This window comes from Rattus norvegicus, chromosome 1 (assembly GCF_021556685.1).
Source record: "Rattus norvegicus strain SHRSP/BbbUtx chromosome 1, alternate assembly SHRSP_T2T, whole genome shotgun sequence".
In the NCBI taxonomy this organism is placed as follows: domain Eukaryota; kingdom Metazoa; phylum Chordata; class Mammalia; order Rodentia; family Muridae; genus Rattus; species Rattus norvegicus.
This window is the reverse complement of record NC_141534.1, coordinates 3,141,049-3,164,232: the sequence shown is the minus strand read 5'-3', so window position 1 is coordinate 3,164,232 and position 23,184 is coordinate 3,141,049. Positions and strand designations below refer to the sequence as shown.

The window sequence follows — 23,184 nt, the reverse complement described above, 5'->3', positions numbered from 1 at the left end:
TAAGAAGATGTCTTTTAAGTCTAAGAAGTTTTAGGTTGTTAATGCAAATTATGATGGAGATTGATTTAGACACAGAACTCTGGAGTCACCAAGACAGAATAGATAATGGAAATACTTTCTCCGAAGTTGCCAAATAAAAATGGACCGGACATTTTGAATGTCATTCTTACCTGATAGTTTTCATAATTGTTATTATTGTATATAACTTGTTATTAAAAGAGAAAGAGCCTTTTATTAGACAAAAGGGGGAAATGTAGGCATAATGTTTTTGTGCACTGTATAAAATTTAACCTTGTATTATTCAAATGCTGATTTCTCCACTCCTGTATCCAGCTGCAATCCAGACATGGCATTGTAATGTTTATCTTAAGTGATTCCTCTTTCAAGTTTGAGTAAACATTGCTCCCCATTTATTCTCTTATTTATTAATAAAGCCGACCAGCCAATAACTGAGTAGAGGAAGCAGTGCCCCTGTCAAAGGGATCAGAAAATGGACCTGCTTCCTTCACTTCGACCACAGTTTAAACGGTCAGTAAAGCCTTATATGTAAGCTCCTTGGCACCCACAGGACTGACCCCAGCACTCAGGACACTTCTAATGCACAAACGGGACTATTAAGTCAGCATTCTCTAAATTAATTTTGGAAACCAGTGAAGATTGGCCCAGCTCCTTGCCCTTTGTAGGGTAAGATATACCACTGATAAGGCAGCGTTCATGCTCTATGAGATTGTGTTTCAAAGGCAACCTGTGAGGATCTCTGCAAACACCACAGCCAGCAGAGCCGTGTGGATGCTATGCTTTTGGCCAACAAGTTACATGGATATAATTAGGGGATGGGAGGGGCATGTGGAATGTCACAGTACTCCTCACAGGGAGCCACTGAGCTTCTGCTTCTCTTCAGGGGCTTGTCTGGGTACCCTGGCCCTTACCACACTCCTCCCCCATCTTCTTCAGTGGCTTGACAAAATTAGGAGAAAAGTTACTCTCTCTCTCTCTCTCTCTCTCTCCCTCCCTCCCTCCCCCTCCCCTTCTTCTTCTTCTTCTTCTTCTTCTTCTTCTTCTTCTTCTTCTTCTTCTTCTTCTTCTTCTTCTTCTTCCTCTCTCTCTCTCCCTCCCTCCCCCTCCTCTCCCTCCTCCTCCTCCTCTTCCTCCTTCTTCTTCTCTCTCTCTCTCTCTCTCTCTCTCTCTCTCTCTCTGTGTGTGTGTGTGTGTGTGTGTGTGTGTGTGTGTGTGTGTGTGTATCTACATTAATGAGGAGGGCAAGGTAGCAGAGAGGAGTAAATAACGATGCCCTCAGCCCCACAGGGATCTACTGATGTGATAGGTACAGTTCAGAACCCTGCAGCAGGGGCAGTATTAGCTCCCTTGGACTGCTATGCTCAGAAGAATGCATATCCTAGAGATTCCTCACAAGCCCTCCACCATTCAGGGACTTTTTGGCCTTTCCCAACTTCCTGAGGTATTTCTCCAGCAGATCACAGAAGACGCTTCCAGGGACAAGTCAGCCACGATGCCTGCATTTTTTTCCTTCCTTCTTTCTGTTGTCATTGCTTTAAGGCGAGGCTTCACCCTATTGCCCACACTATAGAATTTGAGACAATCCCTTCTCTCCCTCAGTCTACCGTGCTCTGTGGTTATAGGTTTGTGACATTGGTCTCAGCTTTCAATGCCCAAGTGATACTTAAACCACCAGTGTGCTCAGTTCTCTCTTCCCTGTCCATCTTGCCTTCCCTACTTTCTCATCCACAGAATGCCTTTTACCCCATCAGGGGGCAATCTGTGCGCAGGCCTGAAGACACCTCAGTTAATCGGGGCCTGGAAAGCCTTGTCTGCTGTGGAGAAGCATGACAATGGTACTGGGTGGGGCCTTTGGAAGCTTCTGCCTTTGTTCCCAGGCCCATGTAGTCTACCTCCTGTGGAGAGGGCATCAGATAATGGTGGTCATTTAAGAAAAGACTGGGTTTGGAAATGTCAGGCACCAAATATTTTCAACCTGGCAGTCTTACTTTACCTGCGCCTGTATCGACTATTCAGATCTGCATTTGGAGGACAGCGGCAGAAGACGATCTGTTGAATGAGTAGCAGATTTGTACTGTAACCCAGATTAGGGAATTTCCCATGGACAAGTACTGGTGCCAATGCCCCAGGGTGTCTTCAAGAGAACTGTGAAAGCTGCATCTTCTCCAGCAGCAGTAGGCTGTGGGCTGCCTGTGACTTCTGGGTCAGCTAGACATGGCAGGCGGAGGTCCTGCGTTTGAGGCCTCTTATTTCTCCATGAGATGCCCAAGGACCCCTTAGATCCCACAGAACACAGAGGGCACACCTTGAAGCCTGAAGTGCTCGCTGAGGGAGAGGTGGCAGCTTACTTGGGAACTGACCTTGGTCACTCCCTCTACATGAGGTAAGATTTACAACATCTGTGTAACAGGAGATGCTCTGTCAGACAAGAGTCCTTGTTTCTCCCTGCTAGGCAGCTCTTAACACTCAGTGACTTGTAAGTCCCTCCGGCAATGTCTCACTTCTGGATATCTTATCTGACTGTGACCTGTTAACCTGAGGGAAAGAGTTCACTTTTTGATGTCTCCCTGAGGCCTGATGAGCCTTCTCAGAAGCTGCTCTTTCCCAGGGCCCAGTACCATGCTGTACATAACAAATGCAACTCCAAGTATAACTATATATGGTGGTAGTGAGGGCACACATGCTTTGGTAGTAGACAGTAGCTCCCTCATTGAACTTAAGACATACTCAGCAAGAGGGATTCCATGCCTGGTACTGGAAACCTAGCTATCTGATCAGTGCTGGGGTCATGGTTATTCTAGAAGAATCTACAACCACTGCCTTACGAAGCCAGCATAATCCCTAACAACTATCAATACACATTTGTCCTGAAACCCACAGATAAGTGTGTCCTTCACCCCCCCCCCCATCAAGAAAACGTCTCTTTGAAACTGATGGAGATCACTACAGACTACAGAACACCACAACCAATCAATATGCAGAGTCGTGAAGCCCAGTCCCACAGGATACATCTTCAAAACTCTGCCATTCCTAAGCCTCAGGGAACACTGCAGAGGGGATGGGATTCCAATGTGGTCCCTCTAGTAGAGTAGACAGTGCTCTTAACCTCTGAGCCAGATCCAGGCCCCAAAACCTGCTTTTGATTGGGATAATTTTATGGTTGTAGAACTTTCCTGAAGGTCTTAGATTCCAGTGTCAGAGCGCTAAGGAGAAAAGTACAGCCCTGCTGAAAAACTGCAATTGTCTTCAACTGAGAGGTGGGGGTAAAGGAAGGAGGTGGAGGTGGGGCAAGGGGAGAATGACTAGGGAGGGATGTGGAGGGGGCTGGGCGAAGGGGCAAGAATTGGGACAACAGAAACGGGACAGGGAAGGGCAGAGTGATGGGGAAGGGACCTGGAAGAGCAAATGAGTTTGGGGTTAGGCTGCAGGAAGAGGGAAGCCGATGGGAAGTGCAGCACGGCTGAGGAGATCCGAGGGTGTCTTAGTTAGGGCTTCCATTGCTGTGAAGAGACAACAAGAGCAAGAAAACTCTTATAAAGGCAAACATTTAATTGGGGCTGGCTTGCAGTCTCAGAGGTTCAGTCCATTATCATCCTGGCAGGAAGCATGGCAGGATTCAGGCAGATGTGGGGGTCAGAAGTTCTACATTGTGTAGAAGAATGCAGATCGATCCATGCTTATCACCCTGTACAAAGCTTAAGTCCAAGTGGATCAAGGACCTCCACATCAAACCAGACACACTCAAACTAATAGAAGAAAAAGTGGGGAAGCATCTCGAACACATGGGCACTGGAGAAAATTTCCTGAACAAAACACCAATGGCTTATGCTCTAAGAGCAAGAATCAACAAATAGGATCTCATAAAACTGCAAAGCTTCTGTAAGGCAAAGGACACTATTGTTAGGACAAAACGGCAACCAACAGATTGGGAAAAAATCTTTACCAATCCTACAACAGATAGAGGGCTTATATACAAAATATACAAAGAACTCAAGAAGTTAGACTGCAGGGAAACAAATAACCCTATTAAAAAATGGGGTTCACGGCTGTAGATCTCTCCTGAGAGACACACCCAGAATACAGCAAATACATAGGCGAATGCCAGCAGCAATCCACTGAACTGAGAACGGGACCCCCGTTGAAGGAATCAGAGAAAGGACTGGAAGAGCTTGAAGAAGCTCGAGACCCCATATGTACAACAATGCCAAGCAACCAGAGCTTCCAGGGACTAAGCCACTACCCAAAGACTATACATGGACTGACCCTGGACTCCAACCTCATAGGTAGCAATGAATAGCCTAGTAAGAGCACCAGTGGAAGGGGAAGCCCTTGGTCCTGCCAAGACTGAACCCCCAGTGAACGTGATTATCGGGGGGAGGGCGGCAATGGGGGGAGGATGGGGAGGGGAAGCCCATGTAAAAGGGGAGGGGGAGGGGTTAGGGGGATGTTGGCCCAGAAACCCGAGAAGGGGAATAACAATCGAAATGTAAATAAGAAATACTCAAGTTAATGAAGATAATAAAAAAAAAAAAGAAAAGAAAAACCCACCCCCTGGCAATGGACAAAGACACCCTGTTGGGGTTTTTCTTACATTGGTCAGGGGCAAAGCAGATAACTGGTCTTTGCTCATCCTAGGTTGATGCCTCACTTGGTGGACAAAGCTGTTTTATGCCTAGGACTGATTACAAAAAAACCACATGAAATAAAATTAAATCCAGGCACCACAGTAAAGGAGGGGGAAGACAGAAAAAAAAAAAAGTTCTACGTTGTGGTCAGGAGGCAGTCGGGAGAAAACTCCTTTTTGCAGGGAACTAGGAGGGGGTCTCATTCCACACTGGGTGGAGCCTTAGCAGAGGAGGAGACCTCCAAAGCCCACCCCACAGGACAAACTTTCTCCAACAAGGCCACACGTCCTCAAGTAAGGCCAGAGCTCTAATAATAGCACGTCCCATCGGCCAAGCATATCGGGCCACTGAGAGGGAGACTGGTGGTGTGGCTGATGAACGCAGGACAGAAACTTTTTAAAAAGAGTAACCCAAATGCCACGGGCCTGAACACTGCTTAGGGCTGGGACTGACCTTAGGTTCCACGAGTCTCACGGAGGGAATGATGTTTCATTTGTGGGCACAGGCAACTGCCGAGGGACCCACAACAGCGGAGCAGCTACGAGTCACCTCCCGGGGAAGGGCTGATGGCTTTAGAAGCCTTGGAACTTTCGGGACAGTGACGTTCGCGCAGCCTCACTGGTGATAGGGCTGGCCCACTGGTCCAGGGAGGAGCAGCTGCCCGTCACCTCCGGGGAGGGGCTGATTAGTTTAGAAGCTTGGGGTTGTCTGGACAACAACGCAGCCTCACTTCTTGGCTTCCGCTCTCGTGCGGCTGCGGGCGGGGCGGAGATCTGGACGCCCTGAAGTGGGCGGGGCAATGAAGTGGGAGCACCTCCCTCATTCCAAGTTTTCCACTCCGGGTTCGGCAGAGCAGCGGACCGGTCCTTGCCGCGAACCTCAGGGAGGAACAAGCAAGCTGCAAAGTTCCCGACCATTGCTGGAGTTCATAGGCGTGGCGACTGGCATTTTCGTGAATCTCTGAGCCGGATCCGGGGCGGCACAGAATCCTCACCGCTTCTCCTCGCAGCTCCGGTCACACCTGTTGCTCAGACGGGTATGGCAGAGAATGCAGCCGCCGAGCACCATTCTTTCACAGGAGCTTCATGCCTTTTGGTTTTTCTGGGCTGTCTGGGGTTCACGCTGTGCGCCGGTGAGTTTCAGGGTTCCAACAGAAGGTGGTGGTGTCGGTGGGGCGGGAGGGAGACAAGTTTGTTGAACAACCGTGTAGCGTTGTCCCGCCCGATCTCTCAAATGCTCTACCACTGCCTTGTACGTGGTTACTCCCTGGTCCTGCCCAACAGAGAGGTCTAGGAAGACCTGGCTGGTAGAACAAATAAGGAGAGCAAGATCGCAAAGGGAACCCCTGGTGAGGCTCCCGGGTCTCAGCCACGCGTGATTCACAGGAATCCTATCAAGCCTCTAGGCTAGGAGTGCCAGACCTGCCTGTAAGCTATTTCAGTCCCTTGGACTTTTCTTTGAAGACTGCTCATTCTATGCTCTGAAGACTGCCTTCCCCTGGTATTCTGAGCCATTCTGGGACGTCTTGTCCTCAAACTTTCTTTCCTACATTTCGTGGTATTTTTCCAGTAGATCACAATAGGAGCTTCCAGGGACAAGGCAGTCACAACCACTTGTGTTGTCACGCGTTTTACCCCCTTTTCTTGTTTTGTTTTAAGGCAGGATTTCATACTATTTCCTAAACTATAGAATTTGCCACAATCCCTTCTCTCCCAGGTCTACTTGCTGGGAGAGAGAAAATAGGTTTTCTTCAGGGAATGTCACTGGGATGATCAAGCCATCCTGGGAGGATCTTGTACTGGAGTAGTTGACCAACAAATAAGTCATGAAATAGCGTGTGTGTGTGTGTGTGTGTGTGTTTCTTTTTGGGTGATGCTGAATTTTGTTTTTTAGGTATCTTGTAGTTATACTTGCTTTTTGGGTGTGTTTTTGGAAAGAATCAAAAGTTATATGTGGAGGGAGGAGAGAATCAGGAAGAACTGGAGGGAGGGGAAGATATGATTAAAATATATTTCCATTTTAAAATGGTTTTAAATAATAAAAATAAAATGGCAAAATCTACTTATAAATGCTAGGTATAAACTCAAAAAAATGTCATGTATTACATCTAATGCTTGAGAAAAAGGGTCTTTCCTTTCTTTCCAGATCCCCATGCGCACTAACCAAAGGCTCTACCCCTGAGCTAGGGTCTCCTCACCAGGGCCAGCAAGTCCCAATAGCTGTGGGTTCTTAGACGGGCTTGTGATATAGAGACAAACTGACCCGATTTCAATAAAGCTGCTCAGTGACAGAAATGACAAGTTTTTTAAATGTATGGTTTAATGTTGATATTCTTGTGGATTCCTCTATGTTCTTCTGCCCCAAGAAGGCAGCTTTCAGACTCCTCTTCATCTCTTTTGTCTTTAATTAGTAAAGTCCAGCCACATCTGGATTGGCTAACCATCTATGTGCCTTTAAGATCTTTGCATTCTGTTAGCCATGTACCCCTTAAGCAGTCAGGCCCCAGGCTGTTCCTTCCTTTCTTACTCCTCAGTGGATCACTGTCCTTGATGTTACTGCTCCTGACAGAAAATCCTAATGGGATTTTTCTGTACCTTATTTGCTGGGATTCAGGAATACAGTTTCCTAACAACACCACAAGCCTTGAGCCATCAGCATCAATGCAGAGCTTCCATCAATGCTGGTGTCCTTCTGCCTGGTCATTCTCAACATGGCAGCTCCAGCATCCCACAGAGCAGCATGGACAGTGCACATTTCCTAGAATGCTTTGCTGTTCCGATCACTCTGACAGGTGAATGTCTCTGAGGTTTTCAACACCACTTGTCTACTACCAGACTCAACCATCCTAGGTTTTATCTGGTACTGGTACTGACCAGTTCTAGGAAACCATCCTAAGATGTTGTTGTAAAAATATAAAAAATAAAAAAGGGCTGTCTTTTGTCCCCACTCGGTCCGGCATTGCAGTGCCCCAAGATGTCTGCTGGATATCTTGCCAGAAGCACACATTCCAATTCTGTGTCAGCCCAGACTAGCCTCCCCACACTCCCTTACACTTAAATCTACACATGGAAGAACACACAGCACAATAACCTTTGACCCAATTGATAATATATAATTGCTCACCTAAACATACAAAGCCCAATACACATCCATCCCTTAAGAACATTCGTAACAACCTGTAAAGGTACAGCCTGCAATCTTAACGTCACCCGCCATATTCTCCTGCCACAGCTTCTCTCCCTCTCCCTCCTGTTTTTTCCATTCCAGTCTCCTCCTCTTCCTTCAAACTTCTCTCCCGCCCATCCTTCCTTCTCCTCCAATGACAGGCCTCCTTCTATCCTGTACCTTCCCCTCACCTGCATTTTACAAATTCAAAGGGAAGAAGGTTCTGGTAAAGTCACCTGAGTCCTGAGTATGTGACTTGGCAGACATCCTTGGGGCAGTGGAGTTAGCATCAAAATACAGATAACTTCAGGGCAAACCACAACATTTCCCCCTTTTTGTCCAGTTAAAAGGTCTTTTCACTTATTTGTAAATTGAGTACAATTATTACCATTCTATAAGTTAAAAAGCATACAATACACTCAACACCCAGTCTATCCCCACTTAAAATGTTCAGTTGCTTTAGTTTCCTAAGTCTCAAAGTCACAGTCTGCCCTCAGTCATCATGTCCAGGCCTGTCACAGCAATGCCTCATTCCCAGGTAACAACTTCCATCATGGCCAGTGTCCTATTTCTTCTAAGAAATGCTGTGACCATTGTAACTTGTATGAAAGGAAACATTTAATGGGTCTTGCTTACCATTTCAGAGGCTTAGTCCATTTGTTCTCAGGGTGGGGAACATGGCAGAGCATGGCTCAGAGTTCTACATCCCTACCTAAAAGCAGCAAGAAAATAGTTTTCCAAACTTCAAAGGCTAGCTCCAGTAACACTTGCATCGATAAGTCTACAATTAATCTGACAAGGCCACGCTCCTAATTTCATTACACATTTCTGTTGAATCCCTTTTGACATGCGGATTTCTCTGGGCCGTTTTACACATGCCATTCACTACACGGTTTAGATGTTCTGGATTTTGAATTTCGTGTAGTATGGTCCAGTCGCTGATCAGGTTCTTTCAAGCCATTCCTGGAGCATGTGGGCATTACCTCCAGAAGGTTCTGCTTGCTGACCACTCAAAGGCCGGCGTATCTACAGCCTGAGGAAAAAGATGAGGTGAAAGTCCCTGCATCACAACCATGAGAACCAGAGTTGGTGCCTAGAACCCATGTCTGAGATCGGAGTGTGGTGCTATCTGCTTTCACTGTCGGGTCTAACAAGGCCGAGGCAGAAGCCGAGGTCACTGGCAAGCCTGTGTAGTCTGCTTGGGGAGTCCCCAGCATCTTAGAGAGCTTGTCTGATCAATACTACTGTGGCACACTTGTAAGAGGTTAGATATATATTTTCTTACTAAAATCGTAGTCCCTGTGTAAATACTAATAAGACATTTGTCATCATCATCATCATCTTATTAGCATTATAATTATAATTATTATTTTTTATTACTTGTTGGCACACATATAGGGAAGTCAGAAATGCTTTCTTAAAATCACCTTCACTGTTCCTCATTTAACAAAATCATTTCCTTTAATGAAATATCTAAGTGGGTTTTTCTACAAACAGTTGGGTACTTCATTCTGATCCATGTTAGTGCCAAGTTTGTGACCTTCAGTTCACAACACAGAGCTACTCTCATCTCCAGACACAGAGCTATTCTCATCTCCAGAGGGCTCATGTTCATGTCCCCCTGAACACTTCTGAAACAGTGTACTCAGTGAGAAGGAATCGCAGCCTTTTAAGGACAAATACAAACCTTAGGGGTGGTAGGATAGGGAATGGAGAGTGGGGAAATAATGGAGAGAGGGAGAAAACAGATAAGAGGCAGAGAGGGGAAGGGAAGACCGAGCTGGAAGGGAACAGGAAAGGAGTCCCCAAACCTGCACCAGTCTACCTCATAGCAGAAGGTTCGGGGAGGGAGAAGGAAAAGAGGATTTTATATTTCTTTGTTCATTTTTTTTAACATCCCTTTTGCATTTTTTATGTCCATAGGAGCTTTATTTTTAATAGCCAGAAATTGAAAACAACCTAATAATAATAAAAATAATTCAAATAATGAACTAATAAAGAAATGTAGGACATTTATACGGTGGTGTGCTACTCAGCCATTGAGAACAATGACACAATGCAATTTTCAGGCACATGGATGAAACTAGAAAATATCCTGAGGGAGGCAACCCAGACCCAGAGAGACACACATGGCATGGACTCACTCATAAGTGGCTGGTATCCACAAAGTACAGGATAATCATGCTGCAATCCACAGACCTAGAGAAGCTCAGCAACAGGGTGGGCCCAAGGGAGGATGCTTGAATCTCACTCAGAAGCAGACTTAAAGTAGACACCAGACGTAGATGGAGGGAAGGGACTGGATGAAGACAGGATGGGAAGGAGAATGAGGAAGGGGATCAGGTGTGGGAAAAGGGGGGGTGGGAGAAGGCCTAGACAGAGTACAGAAATCAGTGGGGGGCATCTCTGGGAAGAGCCAGAGACCTGGGATGGGGGAGGCCCCTGGGAGTCTACTGGGGTGACCCTAGCTGCAACTCCAGCAGCTGATGGAAACAGATGTAGAGACGCACAGCTAAACATTAGGCAGAGCTTGGAGAGAGGGGCAGAGTAGGGGCAGGGGGCAGGGAAGGACACCTATAGAACCAACTAACTTGAGCTCCTGGGGTTTCACAGAGACTAAACTACCAAGCAAAGAGCATGCACTGTCTGGACCTAGGCCCTTACCTGTTTGTAGCAGATATGCAGCTTTGTCCTCATGTGGGCTCCCTAACAATTGGAGAGGGGGCTCTCTGACTCTGTTACCCACCTTGGATCTCCTTCCCTTAGCTGGGCTGCATTGTCTGGCGTCAGTGGGAGAGAATGAGGTTAGTCTGAGACTTGATTTCCCATTGAGGGGGTTTTCCCCTTCTCTGTGGAGAAGGGAAGGGAGTTGGCGGGGAGGAACATGTGAGGGTGGGATTGAAAGGAGAGGAGGGAGGTGGGGCTGTCAGTGGGATGTAAAGTGAACATATAAATAAAAAAATAACGGGTTGGGGATTTAGCTCAGTGGTTGAGTGCTTGCCTATCAACCGCAAGGCCCTGGGTTCGGTCCCCAGCTTCCAAAAAAAAAAAAATTAATTAACATATGAATTAATGTTTCCAATTTATTGTTAATACCTACTCATATGGAACCCTAATCTGTTTGTTAATCTCTTGTGGAAGAAAAAGACTGTGATTCTAGTACTTCAGGGGCTTAGCAGGTGGCTCTCAGGGTTAAGGGCATCCTAGGCTATAGGATGAGCTCTGTCTCAAAAACACAGATGAACAAAATGAAACAAATGATGTAATGTACTCAATGACAAAGCAGAAAGTAATGATTATGTGGTTAAATTGTTTCTCAAAAGTTACTGGAGATGGAGGCATGGTAACCTAGTGGTAGAACTCTTGCCTGGCCTATGTGAAGCCTTGGGTTCAATCCACAGCACCAGACCAAAAAAAAAAAAAAAAAAAAAAAACTGTATTTTTGGCTTTGAAATGTGGAATGTTGGGTGACTTGATTTTACTCTGGCTGTCACTAACTAGTCTACAGAGATAGGCCCCTTAGTATTTCCCTCATACAATCTATAGTGTATATTACTTTGTTTTTGTTGAATATTTTTATTTACATTTCAAATGTTATTCCCTTTCCCAGTGTCCTGTCCTTAAGCCCCCTATCCCATCTCCCCTCCCCCTTCTTTTATGAGAAAATTTCCTCTCCCCAACCATCCTCCCTTCCCTCCCTGATATTCCTCTACCCTGGATGGTCCAGCCTTGGCAGGACCAAGGGCTTCTCTTCCCATTGGTGCCCAACAACGCCATCCTCTGCTATATATGCAGCTGGAGCCATGAGTTGGTCCATGTGTACTCTTTGGATAGTGGTTTAGTCCCTGGGAGCTTTGGTTGGTTGGTATTGATGTTCTTATGGAGTTGCAGGCCCCTTCAGTTCCTTCAAACCTCTTCTAACTCCTCCAATGGGGACCCTGTTCTTAATTAAATGGTTTGCTGCTATCATTCACCTCTATATTTGTCATGCTCTGGCTGAGCCTCTCAGGAGACAGCTATATCAGACTCCTATCAGCATGCCCTTCTTGGCTTCATCAATGTTTTAAGGTTTGGTGGCTGTATATATATGGGCTGGATCCCCAAGTGAGGAAGGCTCTGAATGGCCATTCGTTCAGTCTCTGCTCCAAACTTTGTCTCTATATCTCCTCCTATGAATATTTTTATTCCCCCTTTTAAGAAGGACTGAAGCATCTGTACTTTGGTAGTCCTCCTTCTTGAGATTCTTGTGGTCTGTGGTCTGTGGGTAATTTGAGCTTTTGGGCTAATATCTACTTATTAGTGAGTGCATACCATGTGTGTTCTTTGTGATTGGGTTACTGCAGGATGATATTTTCCAGTTCCATGCATTTGCCTATGAATTTCATGAAGTCATTGTTTTTGATAGCTAAGCAGTACTCCATTGTGTAGCTGTACCACATTTTTTTTAATCCATTCCTCTGTTGAAGGGCATCTGAGTTCTTTACAGCTTCTAGTTATTATAAATAAGGCTGCTATGAACATAGTGGAGCATGTGTCTTTGTTATATGTTAGAACATCATTTGGGTATATGCCCAGGAGTGGTCTAGCTGGGTTCTCAGGTAGTACTATATCCAATTTTATGAGGAATCTCCACATTGATTTCCAGAGTGGTTATACCAGCTTGCAATCCCACCAACAATGGAGGAGTGTTACTCTTTCTCCACATCCTCGATAGCATCTGTTGTCACCTGAGTTTTTGATCTTAGTCATTCTGACTCACCGAGGTGGAATCTCAGGGTTGTTTTGATTTGCATTTCTCTGATGACTAAGGATGTTGAACATTTCTTTAGGTACTCCTCAGCCATTCGATATTCCTCAGTGAGATTCCTTTGTTTAGCTCTGTACCCCATTTTTAATAGGGTTATTTGACTCTCTGGAATCTAACTTCTTGAGTTCTTTGTATATATTGGATATTAGCCTACTCTGGGATGTAGGATTGGAAAAGATCTTTTCCCAATCTGTTAGTTGCTGTTTTGTCCCAATGACAGTGTCCTTTGCCTTACAGAAGCTTTGTAGTTTATGAGATCCCATTAGTCAATTCTTGATCTTAGAGCATAAGCCATTGGTGTTCTGTTCAGGACTCTTTGATAGTGCCTGTCTTTGTCACTGAGGTGTATTTCCTGAATGCAGCAAAATGCTGGGTCCTCTTTATGTATTCAGTTTGTTAGTCTATGTCTTTTTATTGGGGAATTGAGTTCATTGATGTTAAGAGATATTAAGGAATACTGATTTGTTCCTGATATTTTTGTTGTTAGAGGTGGAATTATGTTTGTGTGTCTCTCTTCTTTTGGGTTTATTGCAAGAAGATTACTTTTTTGCCTTTTCTAGAGCGTAGTTTTCCTCCTTTTGTTGGAGTTTTCCATCTATTATCCTTTGTAGGACTGGATTTGTGGAAAGATATTGTGTATATTTGGTTTTGTCATGGAATATATTGGTTTCTCCATCTATGTTAATTGGGAGTTTTGCTGGATATACTAGCCTGGGCTGACATTTGTGTTCTCTTAGGGTCTGCATCTGCCCAGGATCTTCTGGCTTTCATAGTTTTTGGTGAGAAGTCTGGTATAATTCTGATAGGTCTGTCTTTATATGTTACTTGACCTTTTTCCCTTACTGCTTTTAATATTCTTTCTTTATTTTGTGCATTTGGTATTTTGACTATTATGTGAGAGGAGGAATTTTTTCTGGTCCAATCTATTTGGAGTTCTGTAGGCTTCTGGTATGATTCTGGGCATCCCTTTCTTTAGGTTAGGGAAGTTTTTTTCTATAAGTGTGTTGAAGACATTTACTGGACCTTTAAGCTGGGAATCGTCACTTTCTTCTATACCTATTATCCTTAGGTTTGACCTTCTCATTGTGTCCTGGATTTCCTGGGTGTTTTGGGTTAGGAACGTTTTGTGCTTTACATTTTCTTTGATGATTGTGTCAATGTTCTCTATCTTCTGCCCCTGAGATTCTCTCTTCCATCTCTTGTATTCTGTTGGTGATGCTTGCGTCTATGTCTCCTGATCTCTTTCCTAGGTTTTCTATCAACAGGGTGTCTCCCTTTCTCATTTCTTTACTGTTTCTATTTCCACTTTTAAATCCTGGATGGTTTTGTTCAATTCCTTCACATGTTTGTGTTTTCCTGTAATTCTTCAAGGGATTTTTGTGTTTCCTCTTTAAGTGCTTCTACTTGTTTACCTGTGTTGTCCTGTATTTATTTAAGGGAGTTATTTATGTCCTTATTAAAGTACTCTATCATCATCATGAGATGTGACTTTAAGTCCAAATCTTGTTGTTTTTCAGTGTGTTTGGATATCCAGTATTTGCTTTCATGGGAGAACTGGACTCTCATGATGCCAAGCAGTCTTGGTTTCTGTTGCTTAGGTTCCTATGCTTGCCTCTTGCCATCAGGTTGTCTCTGGTGTTACCTTGTCTTGCTGTCTCTGACTGTGGCTTGACCGTCCTGTAAGTCTGTGTGTCAGCACTCCTGTACACCAATCTGGGTACAGAGAGCTGTGGGACCAGTTCAGCTCCATGCGCAGGCAGAGACCTTTCTCAGACTGCTCCTGGCTTTGTGTCCTGAGGCCTGCACGTGGTTGATCGGAGCAGAAGAGTTGGTCTTACCTCTGCTTTCAGGTGTATTAGTGATTCTTGGTGGCCGACTTTCAGCCCCCTTTTGCAGTTTTTAGTGCAATTATATTGCAAACTTGTTAAAAGTTACTTAAATAAAATATTATTTAATTTTAAATTCTAGTGCTCACACAAGCACATGACAGTAAATATAGCAAGCCTTACTAGGTCTGGCCTGTTTCCTTGTGCAGTCTGCTGAACCGGATAGCTCTAGGGTATTGAATTGTCTTTAGCTGTTAGTGAAAGTCTGGGACATCAGGGGCCATAAGCATGCTGGGAAACACAGACTTAAGGAGAGAGATTGGGGCTTCAAGCAGGTCACTGACAGACAGAGATCTCTCCTTGTGAATGCAATAGGTGTGTGGTTTAATGTGGGGGAAGCTGAGCTCTGATGGCCAACAGTGCTGTGTGACAGAGCCCAGTGGGAGCAGGGATGAGCACTGAGCTCACAGATGGCAGCTTCCCTCTCCAGGACAACTGGGGCATTGCCTCAGGAGCTTCCCTCAACATCAGGCTCCATGTTGAATTTCCATGTGTTCTTGATGCCTCCCTTTTCCATGAGTGTTCAGATAGATTTTCATCCCCAGGAACATGGATGATATCTGACATACTTTATTCTTTACTACTTGATAATAGTCACTAAAAATACTTGCAAGGTAAATCTCCCTGGTGACACATGCATATGAGGAGTCCCTATCACTTAAAACAGTCAAGGATGGCACCGAATTAAGGCTCCAGAAACTGCAGGACCTCTTGTTTAGATGTTTCTCTTCCTGACCTTTTGTCCTTCAGAGAGATTCCGAGTATTAGAACACCGTGACTCCTTTGGCTCTCTGCTCCCACTTTGAACCTCACCTGCATGTTTCTCTCACAGATATAGACTCTCTACGCTGCAACTTGATTGTCAAATCTGCTATCAAACCTGGACAGCCTTGGTATGAAGGACCATGCTCAATGAATGGAAAGACTCTCTTTCAGGTCACATCTTTGGGTAAACTGACAAAGGAGGAAAATGGCACTCAGGCATGCCTAATTTTGCCTCAAAGCCTGAAAAATATTTTAGAACTGATGAGGGACCATCTGCTTAACATGGAATCAGAGCAAATCAAGACCATGGGTAAGTATGGGACAGAAGAGAAAGGTAGAAGTTATCAACCAGGAAGAACATGTAGGAATGGAGCTGTGGAAGTATTTGCATTAAAGAGCTGAATATTGACCCAACCTGGAAGGATGTGGTACCTACTGTACAAGAAACAGCAAGATAAAAAGGAAAGAATGCAGATCCCTAAGCTAGCAGAGGAAGGCTGGACCGTTGAGGGGGTGATGGCTGTATAAAGGCTTTAAGATGATGGTGTTGTGTGTCCTTTGCAGGTAATAACACCTTCCAGGTCACCATGCAGTCTCAGTATAATAAAGGACAACTCATTGATGCCTTCTGCAACTTGACAGTTGATGGACTTGCAACTGATGGACAGTCTTCCTTCCACTATAATCCAACTAAAGATAACTGGAGAGGGAGTGGTCAATGGGAGAGAAACAGGGAACTAAAGAAGGGTCTACAGATGATGCTCATGGGAGATTTCGGCCACTGCTATGAGGAATTGTTGACACTCTCTGGAGAAACACCAAGTAAGTCATTAGGTAGAGTATCACAAGTAAACGTCCACAGGGTGGGAAAGGCATGGCTGTTCCCTTGAGAAGCCTGATGACTTCCCATATGGATGTGAGCATGTGTGCATAATGGAAGATTTGATAGACTGAGTGAGCGATTCATTGGTGGTCTTTCTCTCTGTGGAACCAGTCATGACCACAAGAATTTCTCTTTCCCATACAATCTCCCCGTGTTTCTCATTCCCTATTAACCAGTGGTCCAGGCCCTACATGGCCTGCCAGTGAGCCCCAAGTCTGTGTGCATCACTGTAACTTCCAGCCTTTTCTCCCTCCATTATAGCTGCCCTTCCACCAGCTCCAGCATCACTTTCGAAGTCTTCATTATCTTTTGTGTCACAATTACACAGTTCTAATTGTATCGACATCCAGAATGTTCTAACCACAGGAAATATGTCTGATTGTTTAATGGTTCAGTAGACATATTCTTTCTTTGATAGTGAAACAAACTCTGTAAGAACATCTTTTTTTTAAAAGATTTACTCATTTATTATATATGAGCACACTGTAGCTGTCTTCAGACACACCAGAAGAGGGCATCAGATCTCATTACAGATGGTTGTGAGCCACCATGTGGTTGCTGGGAATTGAACTCAGGACCTCTGGAAGAGTAGTCGGGTGCTCTACCACTGAGCCATCTCTCCAGCCCTCTGTAAGAACATCTTACACATGCATCCTATTCCTCTTTCTATCCAGGACCTGGAAAAATAGTTATCACATACGAGTTGTTTGGGCTTCCCAGAGAGAGAGGTTGCTGATGGAGGTGTGTTTTTAGTTTTAACTATATATTTTTGTGATTTTTTTTAAAAGGATCAACAGTAAAGACCCAGGCTATCGTACAGCGTACACCTGCCACCCAGATTCCATTGAACGGTGCCCAATCTACATTTATGAACCAGAGTCAAAATATATTTCTATATGTAGGATTAGTCTTCATCGCATTGATTAATTAGGAGTCTTTGCAGTTGCTATGATGGTGAAGAAAAAAGGTAAGGATCAGGCTGGGTTCTCACTCTTGGTCTTGGTAGTATGAGTCTGATAAGGACAGGAGACGGGTTCTAAAGGTCTGACTGAAGCACCGTCCATCACAGTGGCCCTTTGTCTACTAGAACGATGCCTTGGCTTAGTCTTCAGCCCCCTCTCCAAAGTAGTGTTGGAGATGACTGTTGTTGGGCACCGGAGGAAGGCAGAGTCAGCATGACTGTGCAGTTAGAGGAGGATGAACCAGGAATGTCCTCCTGAGGGAACAGAGAATCCAAAGACCGAGGATCCACATAAGATACAAGGGAGGCAGAAATGACGTGTTCCCTTCTCATAATCAAAAAAAAGTTACCCCAAGACTGTGATTAAAGTCTGTTTTCTTTCTGGGGATGACATGATCTAAAATAATAATTCTTACAGCTAGGGCCAAGTCTGTACATTAGTAGCTCCCAGCTTAGGGCAGTCCTTAAGATGGAAAGATTAGAGTGATCAGACTATTCAAGGAGTTGGCATTGAGGGATCTCCCTATAATCCCAGCACGAGGAGGCTGATGCAGAAGGATCACCAAGTTCAAGGTCAGCCTGGGCTTCGTAGTCACATCTTGTCAAAAGAACAAAGAAAAGAAAATCCATTCCTTTAACTTGGTCACTCTACTTAGCCACAATTCAGTGCATGTGGAACTATGATTCCAATGTCTCTGTCCTCTGAAGTTGAAGTCACCTGTGTTTAGGCAGGTAACGTGAACCCAGTGCTCACCGCTGTCTTTCTTAGATTTGCCAAAAACAGTCTAGAGTTGAAAAAGAGAATTGTGATAAAGATTGCCAGTGTTCTATTTTAATATGATCAAAAAGGTTCCTCTGTAGGCATAGGCTGGTAAAAGGTTTCATATAATATCAGACGAAATATAGGATATTTAAGTAAATACAATTATTTTTGAATAACTTTAGTTGTGTACAACATTTTAACTCTACCTGTATACTTGGTCAAACCTACAATTTGAGTATGGGGAAAAGTGATGCAGGAGGACTGCCATAATAGTTTAAGCCTGTGGTAGATTTTATACTAAACTCAAGGACAGCTTGTGGGGTAAAGTGAAGCCTTGTCCCCAGCAGAGACAGAAACACAGGTGTATTTTTCTAGTCTTTCATATTTGCTGATTTTTTCATGTTTACTAAATTATTTTAATATTTTTATTCACAATCAATGTTTCAGTACACTTACAACTCCAGCAGCATCTGAGGTCTTAGCATATCAGAGGTTAGAATGGCAGAAAGGTCTAGAAGGAAAGAGGAAAGAGAAAAGGATTGGTCCACTGACTCTGTGGTCTGTGGTGTGGGCGAGTGTCTGAGAAAGGAAGGAGAGTGGGTGCTGCAGCTGATGCCCAGGAGCTCACTGTAATCCACACCTGCTTTTGTCATAGGTGCTCCCTGCTGCTCCTCTTCCTCTGCAGTCTGATCTGCATCACCAGCTGTCGGGTGACACTTGAACATTGCCAGTGACTTCTTCAGCAAAATCACAAACATACGCATTTCTGATGTCATCTCTAAAATCCATGCTGTTGACTTTGAACCAAACTGGTGGGAGACTGATGGCTGTCATCACCTCGCTCACCAGGGCCTCAGGGTGCACTAGGCTGTTGCCATCAGGGGCTTCCTCTTCCTCTGATCTTTTTTCCTTTCTCAATCTTGCCTGCTGGCATTGTGGAAATCAAGCAGGGCCTACCTCTAATTTACTCCTCACTCTGCAAAACAGAGCTTGCCCTGGGTGCCTCCATTTTACTACCAGCAGCTGGCTGCCTTCTGAGTGCAATGCAGACATCGGAGGACACAATACCTCACTTTACACAGAGGCACATGTCCACTCAAGACCATCCAAGATACGGAGGCTGATAATCCCCAAAGTAAAAATATGTCGCCTCCACAGTTATCAAAATAGGTGGGAAGCAGTGCGCACAAGTGCATCTCAAACCACATCAGCATCCAGCTCTGAGGATTTATCTCACCCTCGCCTGGAGCCCTGAAGAGGCCACCTGATCCTGCAATAGTTATGTCACCACAAACCTGCCCCCTGGCTGTCTGGTGTCAGGGAACCTGCAGGCAGAGAACTCCTGGCCATATTAAGCCCTCAGCTCCACCCACACTGCTAATGTCTCCTCCTTGAATCACTGTCTGACAGCTCATCTGCTGCTCATGCTAATGTGGGTCTGCATCTCACCTGCTGGATCCTCAGTCCTGCACCTCACCTGTGCAGTTCACTCAGTGCTGAGGCCTGGTGCAGCCCTGCAGCTCTCCATGAGCTCCCTTCACAGCTCCTCTAACCTCCTGCATTGAGTCTGTCTGTGTGTCCGTTATCCCTCTGTCTCTGCCTCCAGTCTGGTCTCTTTAAACTCCAATGGCAACTCTTTCACTCTTCTGCAGTCATTCTGTGACCTAAGGCCATAAGATAACTGTGTGGTGTTCAATGTGTGATGTGAGAGTCTACCTCATAATTAAGAGTGGAGTAAGAGAGCCAGGGGCTGGCCAGTTGTCAGTGGTAATTAGGACTACCTGGCATCACCCAGTGAATTGGATGGAGCTGGTAAATTAAGACATAGATGTGAGCACCTATTTTCCTGGCATAGCTCACTCTGGATTTCATTCACAATATTATAACCACCCAGTGAGTAAACAGCCCATTGTTAACAATATTGGCAATACACAATATCTTTTTTCAACAAATGAAAGTTCTGGTGCTAGAAATAAAATTCAGCATCCCTTCCAAACCCTGGTGAACACTGAGTACGCTTTCTCCACTGACCCAATGCCTGCCTCACACTGCAGTGTAATTACACCTCACGCTGTTCAGGGTGTGATCTGAGGAAGGCGATAGGAACAGGGGAGACTTCCGTCCAGCCATGGTCATCTTCTGGACGAAGGTATTTTTCTGTGAAATGACTGAAAACTTGAACTCTGGGGTCTTCACATCCTCGCTGAAGCTGTCATGTTCTTTTAGGGCTATCCCACTGTCCTCTATGCTGGGACACGGCCAACCTGGAGGTGAAGGTGAAAATCCTGGCTGTCAGCCCAGCCCTTGATCCTCATTGCTTTAGGCCTCTCGTGGTGGCCATTGCAAACTCAGAAAGTCAGTTACAGCAGACTTGAAGAACAGACAGTGGTTTAGTCTGTTACATAGCTTCATGAGTGAGCAGCTCACACCCCAAGACATCAATGAATGTGACTATATTAAATGCAGAGACTTTTAAAAATATTATGAGGCTGCTTTGCAAATATATTTTGGGAACTGGATCGAATGGTCCTCAAACTTGAATTATGAAGATCACTTGTGTCTTTTTTTTTTTTTAAAGATTTATTTATTTATATATAAGCACATTGTAGGTGTCCTCATCTACACCTGAAGAGGGCATCAGATCTCATTACAGGTGGTTGTGAGCCACCACGTGGTTGCTGGGATTTGAACTCAGGGCCCGTGGAAGAGTAGTCAGTGCTCTTAACCACTGAGCCATCTCTCCAGCCCCCACTTTGTGTCTTAACATTAAAAGATTACACACTTCTGATGAACAAATATTTAAAAAAGCATTTTAAATCAATCTTAGCGCTGATAAGACTCCATTGTTATGAAGTTAAAGTCTAGACAAATTCAGATGAAATTACTAGCATTTATTTTATCAAATCATACATGTAATTAAAAATCTTAAAAGAAAACCCCTACCACTTTACACTGAATGTTATAAACTCTGTAACATACAGAACCTTCTGTGTTTTCATAATCTCTTAGCAACCATGTTACTTGAAATTAAGTTTTTGTACAAAGCCTTCTTCCCATAAACTTCTTCCCATCAGAGAAGCGACTTTTTGTCTCCATACACTCACTATCATCTCTTTATTATTCCTTCCTTGTTAACTTCCTGATGTAATTTAGACCTCTTGTTTTCCTGGACGTTATAAAACCCTGAACACAGCATGCATTTGGATGTACAACAATATTTTCACGCATTACTATGTTATTGGTTAATATGCTCTTTCCTACCTAGCTTCAATAACCAGGTTACATTGCTTGTATAATGCTGAAATTCCTTTTTTCTTCACAAATTTTAAATACTCCAGTGTGTGAGATTTGATTGTATTTCATGAATTAAAAAAACTGAACTAGGTTTGCGTATTCTCTTGTTTACTTATTAGCCAACTTATGCTAACCATTTAAGGGAGGGATGCTGTCATGTAAAGACACCACATAGCATACATCTGAAGCTGTAGAACAGATACATCAAATCATAGGCAGGCAGCACCTGGGTCAGGCCACAAAACAAAACTAGAACGATTGCATCTGTTTAACGGGTGTTCCCAGAAAGATGTGCACCTACAAAGGGTAACTGACTGAGTAGATGCTCAGAGATGTGAGATGCTGGAACGCCACACGTCTTGAGACTTACTTTCTTGGACCTTCTCTAGTCCCCTTAGGAACTGTTTACTGCCTACGTCAGAATGTGTGACCTGACATTCCTGTGGCTATTAGACATGTGCTTAGAATTTATGAACAAACCCTGTAGGTTGCCTTATCCCAAAAGCTAAGGATTTTATCAGTTATCTGAAGCCTAGAGTTGAGATTTCCCAGCCTTTCTATAACTCATTTGCCTAGCATACTCACCAATGTATTTGAGAAATTACTGATTAATGACTTTCCCTGATCCACAGTTAGAATGTCAGCTGAAGCTCAGCGAGTCTCATGAAACAGTGGGGGATAGAATTGAGCAAGGTGGAGGGGTCAAGGGCACCACAAGAAGACCTATAGCATCAGCTAACCATGGGGCCTCACAGAGACTGAAACACCAAGCAAAGAGCATGCAGGGACTGGATCTCGCCCCCCTACACATATGAAGCAGATGTGTAGCTTGGTCTTTGTGTGTGTCCCCTGATAATTGGGGCAGAAGCTGTCTCTGGCCCTGTTGCCTGCCATTGGATCCCCTTCCCACAACTAGGTCTACTTAGTTAGGCCTAGGTGTGAGATGATGTGCTTAGGCCTACTGCAACTGCATGTTCCTGTGGGGTAGTATGTGGGGGTGGGGGAGGGGGAGGCGTTCCAGGGCAGGGTTAATGCACGATAGGGATGTAAGGTAGTAAATTACACACACACACACACACACACACACACACACACACACACACACCTAAACGTGTGGTCACTCTGGTGGCCTGGCCATGGTCCTCCATCTATTTGCCTCAAGAATAAAGTGTCTCTTACCGTTTGAGGGAAGGTTGGTCCTGTAAAAGGAGAGAGACGTGAAGTAGATTAGATGTGACGAATCTACTAAGATAGGTTTTTTTTTTATCAGATCATACCCTTAGTAGGGACAAAGTGGAAGATGGGCCCAGTGAAGTCAAGAAGTGAAAAGTGAAGCCTCTGACAGTGACTTGGGTTAAAGAAGAAATCTCCTTTAGGACTGGCAGGAAGTGCTTGCTTTGGGGGAGGTGGGATGGGAAGGACAACTTCTACACGTTGCCTAAATTATTGTACAACCCTCTGCAGCCAGAGTGAGGGAAAGCCCACATCTAGGCAAGGGAAGGAGTGCATGAGAGGGCCCAGTAGTCTGAGGCTGAGAGGGAGGGAAGGAGAGAGAGGAAAAACAAAGGGAGCTCAGAGGGTGGAGACTGGGCTTGTGACAAGCCACAGTTTGAGCAAGGTTTAGTGAGGGGGTCTGCTGGGGTGCACAGGGTAGGTCTCTCACACCTGAGCATCCTGTCACATAGTCATGAAGGCTTAGCTATAAGGATTACAGAATGCTGGTCTGTATCATCACCAGATTGCAGATACAGCTGATGTGCCATCAGCAAGTCAGTGCTCTCAGGTTGAGAACGGATCTTAAAGAAAAACTGTGTTACAAAGGACGTATGTGTTTTCTGTAGGATACTCTCAACATCAAATGTAGTCAGTTTTGAGGGTACATCCTGTGCTGAGTTAGAAGGAACTATGGCCAACAGACAGAGTTCTCGGGTTGCCACAATGCACCTATCTTGATGTTCCTCCCAGAGACCCTAGCAAGCGAGTCTGGGTTCAGAAGTTATGCCTTCCCATTCGATGG

General features: G+C 44.7%; 2 protein-coding genes across 4 annotated transcripts in view; one reads left to right on the top strand and one right to left on the bottom strand.

The window, feature by feature from the left end:
- Positions 1-23,184, bottom strand: part of Lrp11 (LDL receptor related protein 11) — a 126,879-nt gene that overhangs the window by 54,493 nt on the left and 49,202 nt on the right. Inside the window, exon 1 of one of the 3 annotated variants that reach the window (XM_087651284.1) lies at positions 5,097-5,190. The exons of the other annotated variants lie outside the window; for them this stretch is intronic. The gene's annotated coding sequence lies outside the window, so the exon portion shown is untranslated. Of the gene's footprint in view, positions 1-5,096; positions 5,191-23,184 lie in introns of those variants that run through there. 3 annotated transcript variants of the gene reach the window in all.
- On the top strand, positions 1,751-21,257 carry Raet1ll2 (retinoic acid early transcript 1L like 2). The gene is made up of 6 exons (XM_087596187.1): positions 1,751-1,853; positions 5,473-5,775; positions 15,334-15,576; positions 15,831-16,088; positions 16,938-17,116; positions 18,529-21,257. The coding sequence occupies exons 1-5, from the start codon at positions 1,751-1,753 to the stop codon at positions 17,078-17,080; spliced, it is 1,050 nt and encodes a 349-aa protein (XP_087452313.1). The 3' UTR covers positions 17,081-17,116; positions 18,529-21,257.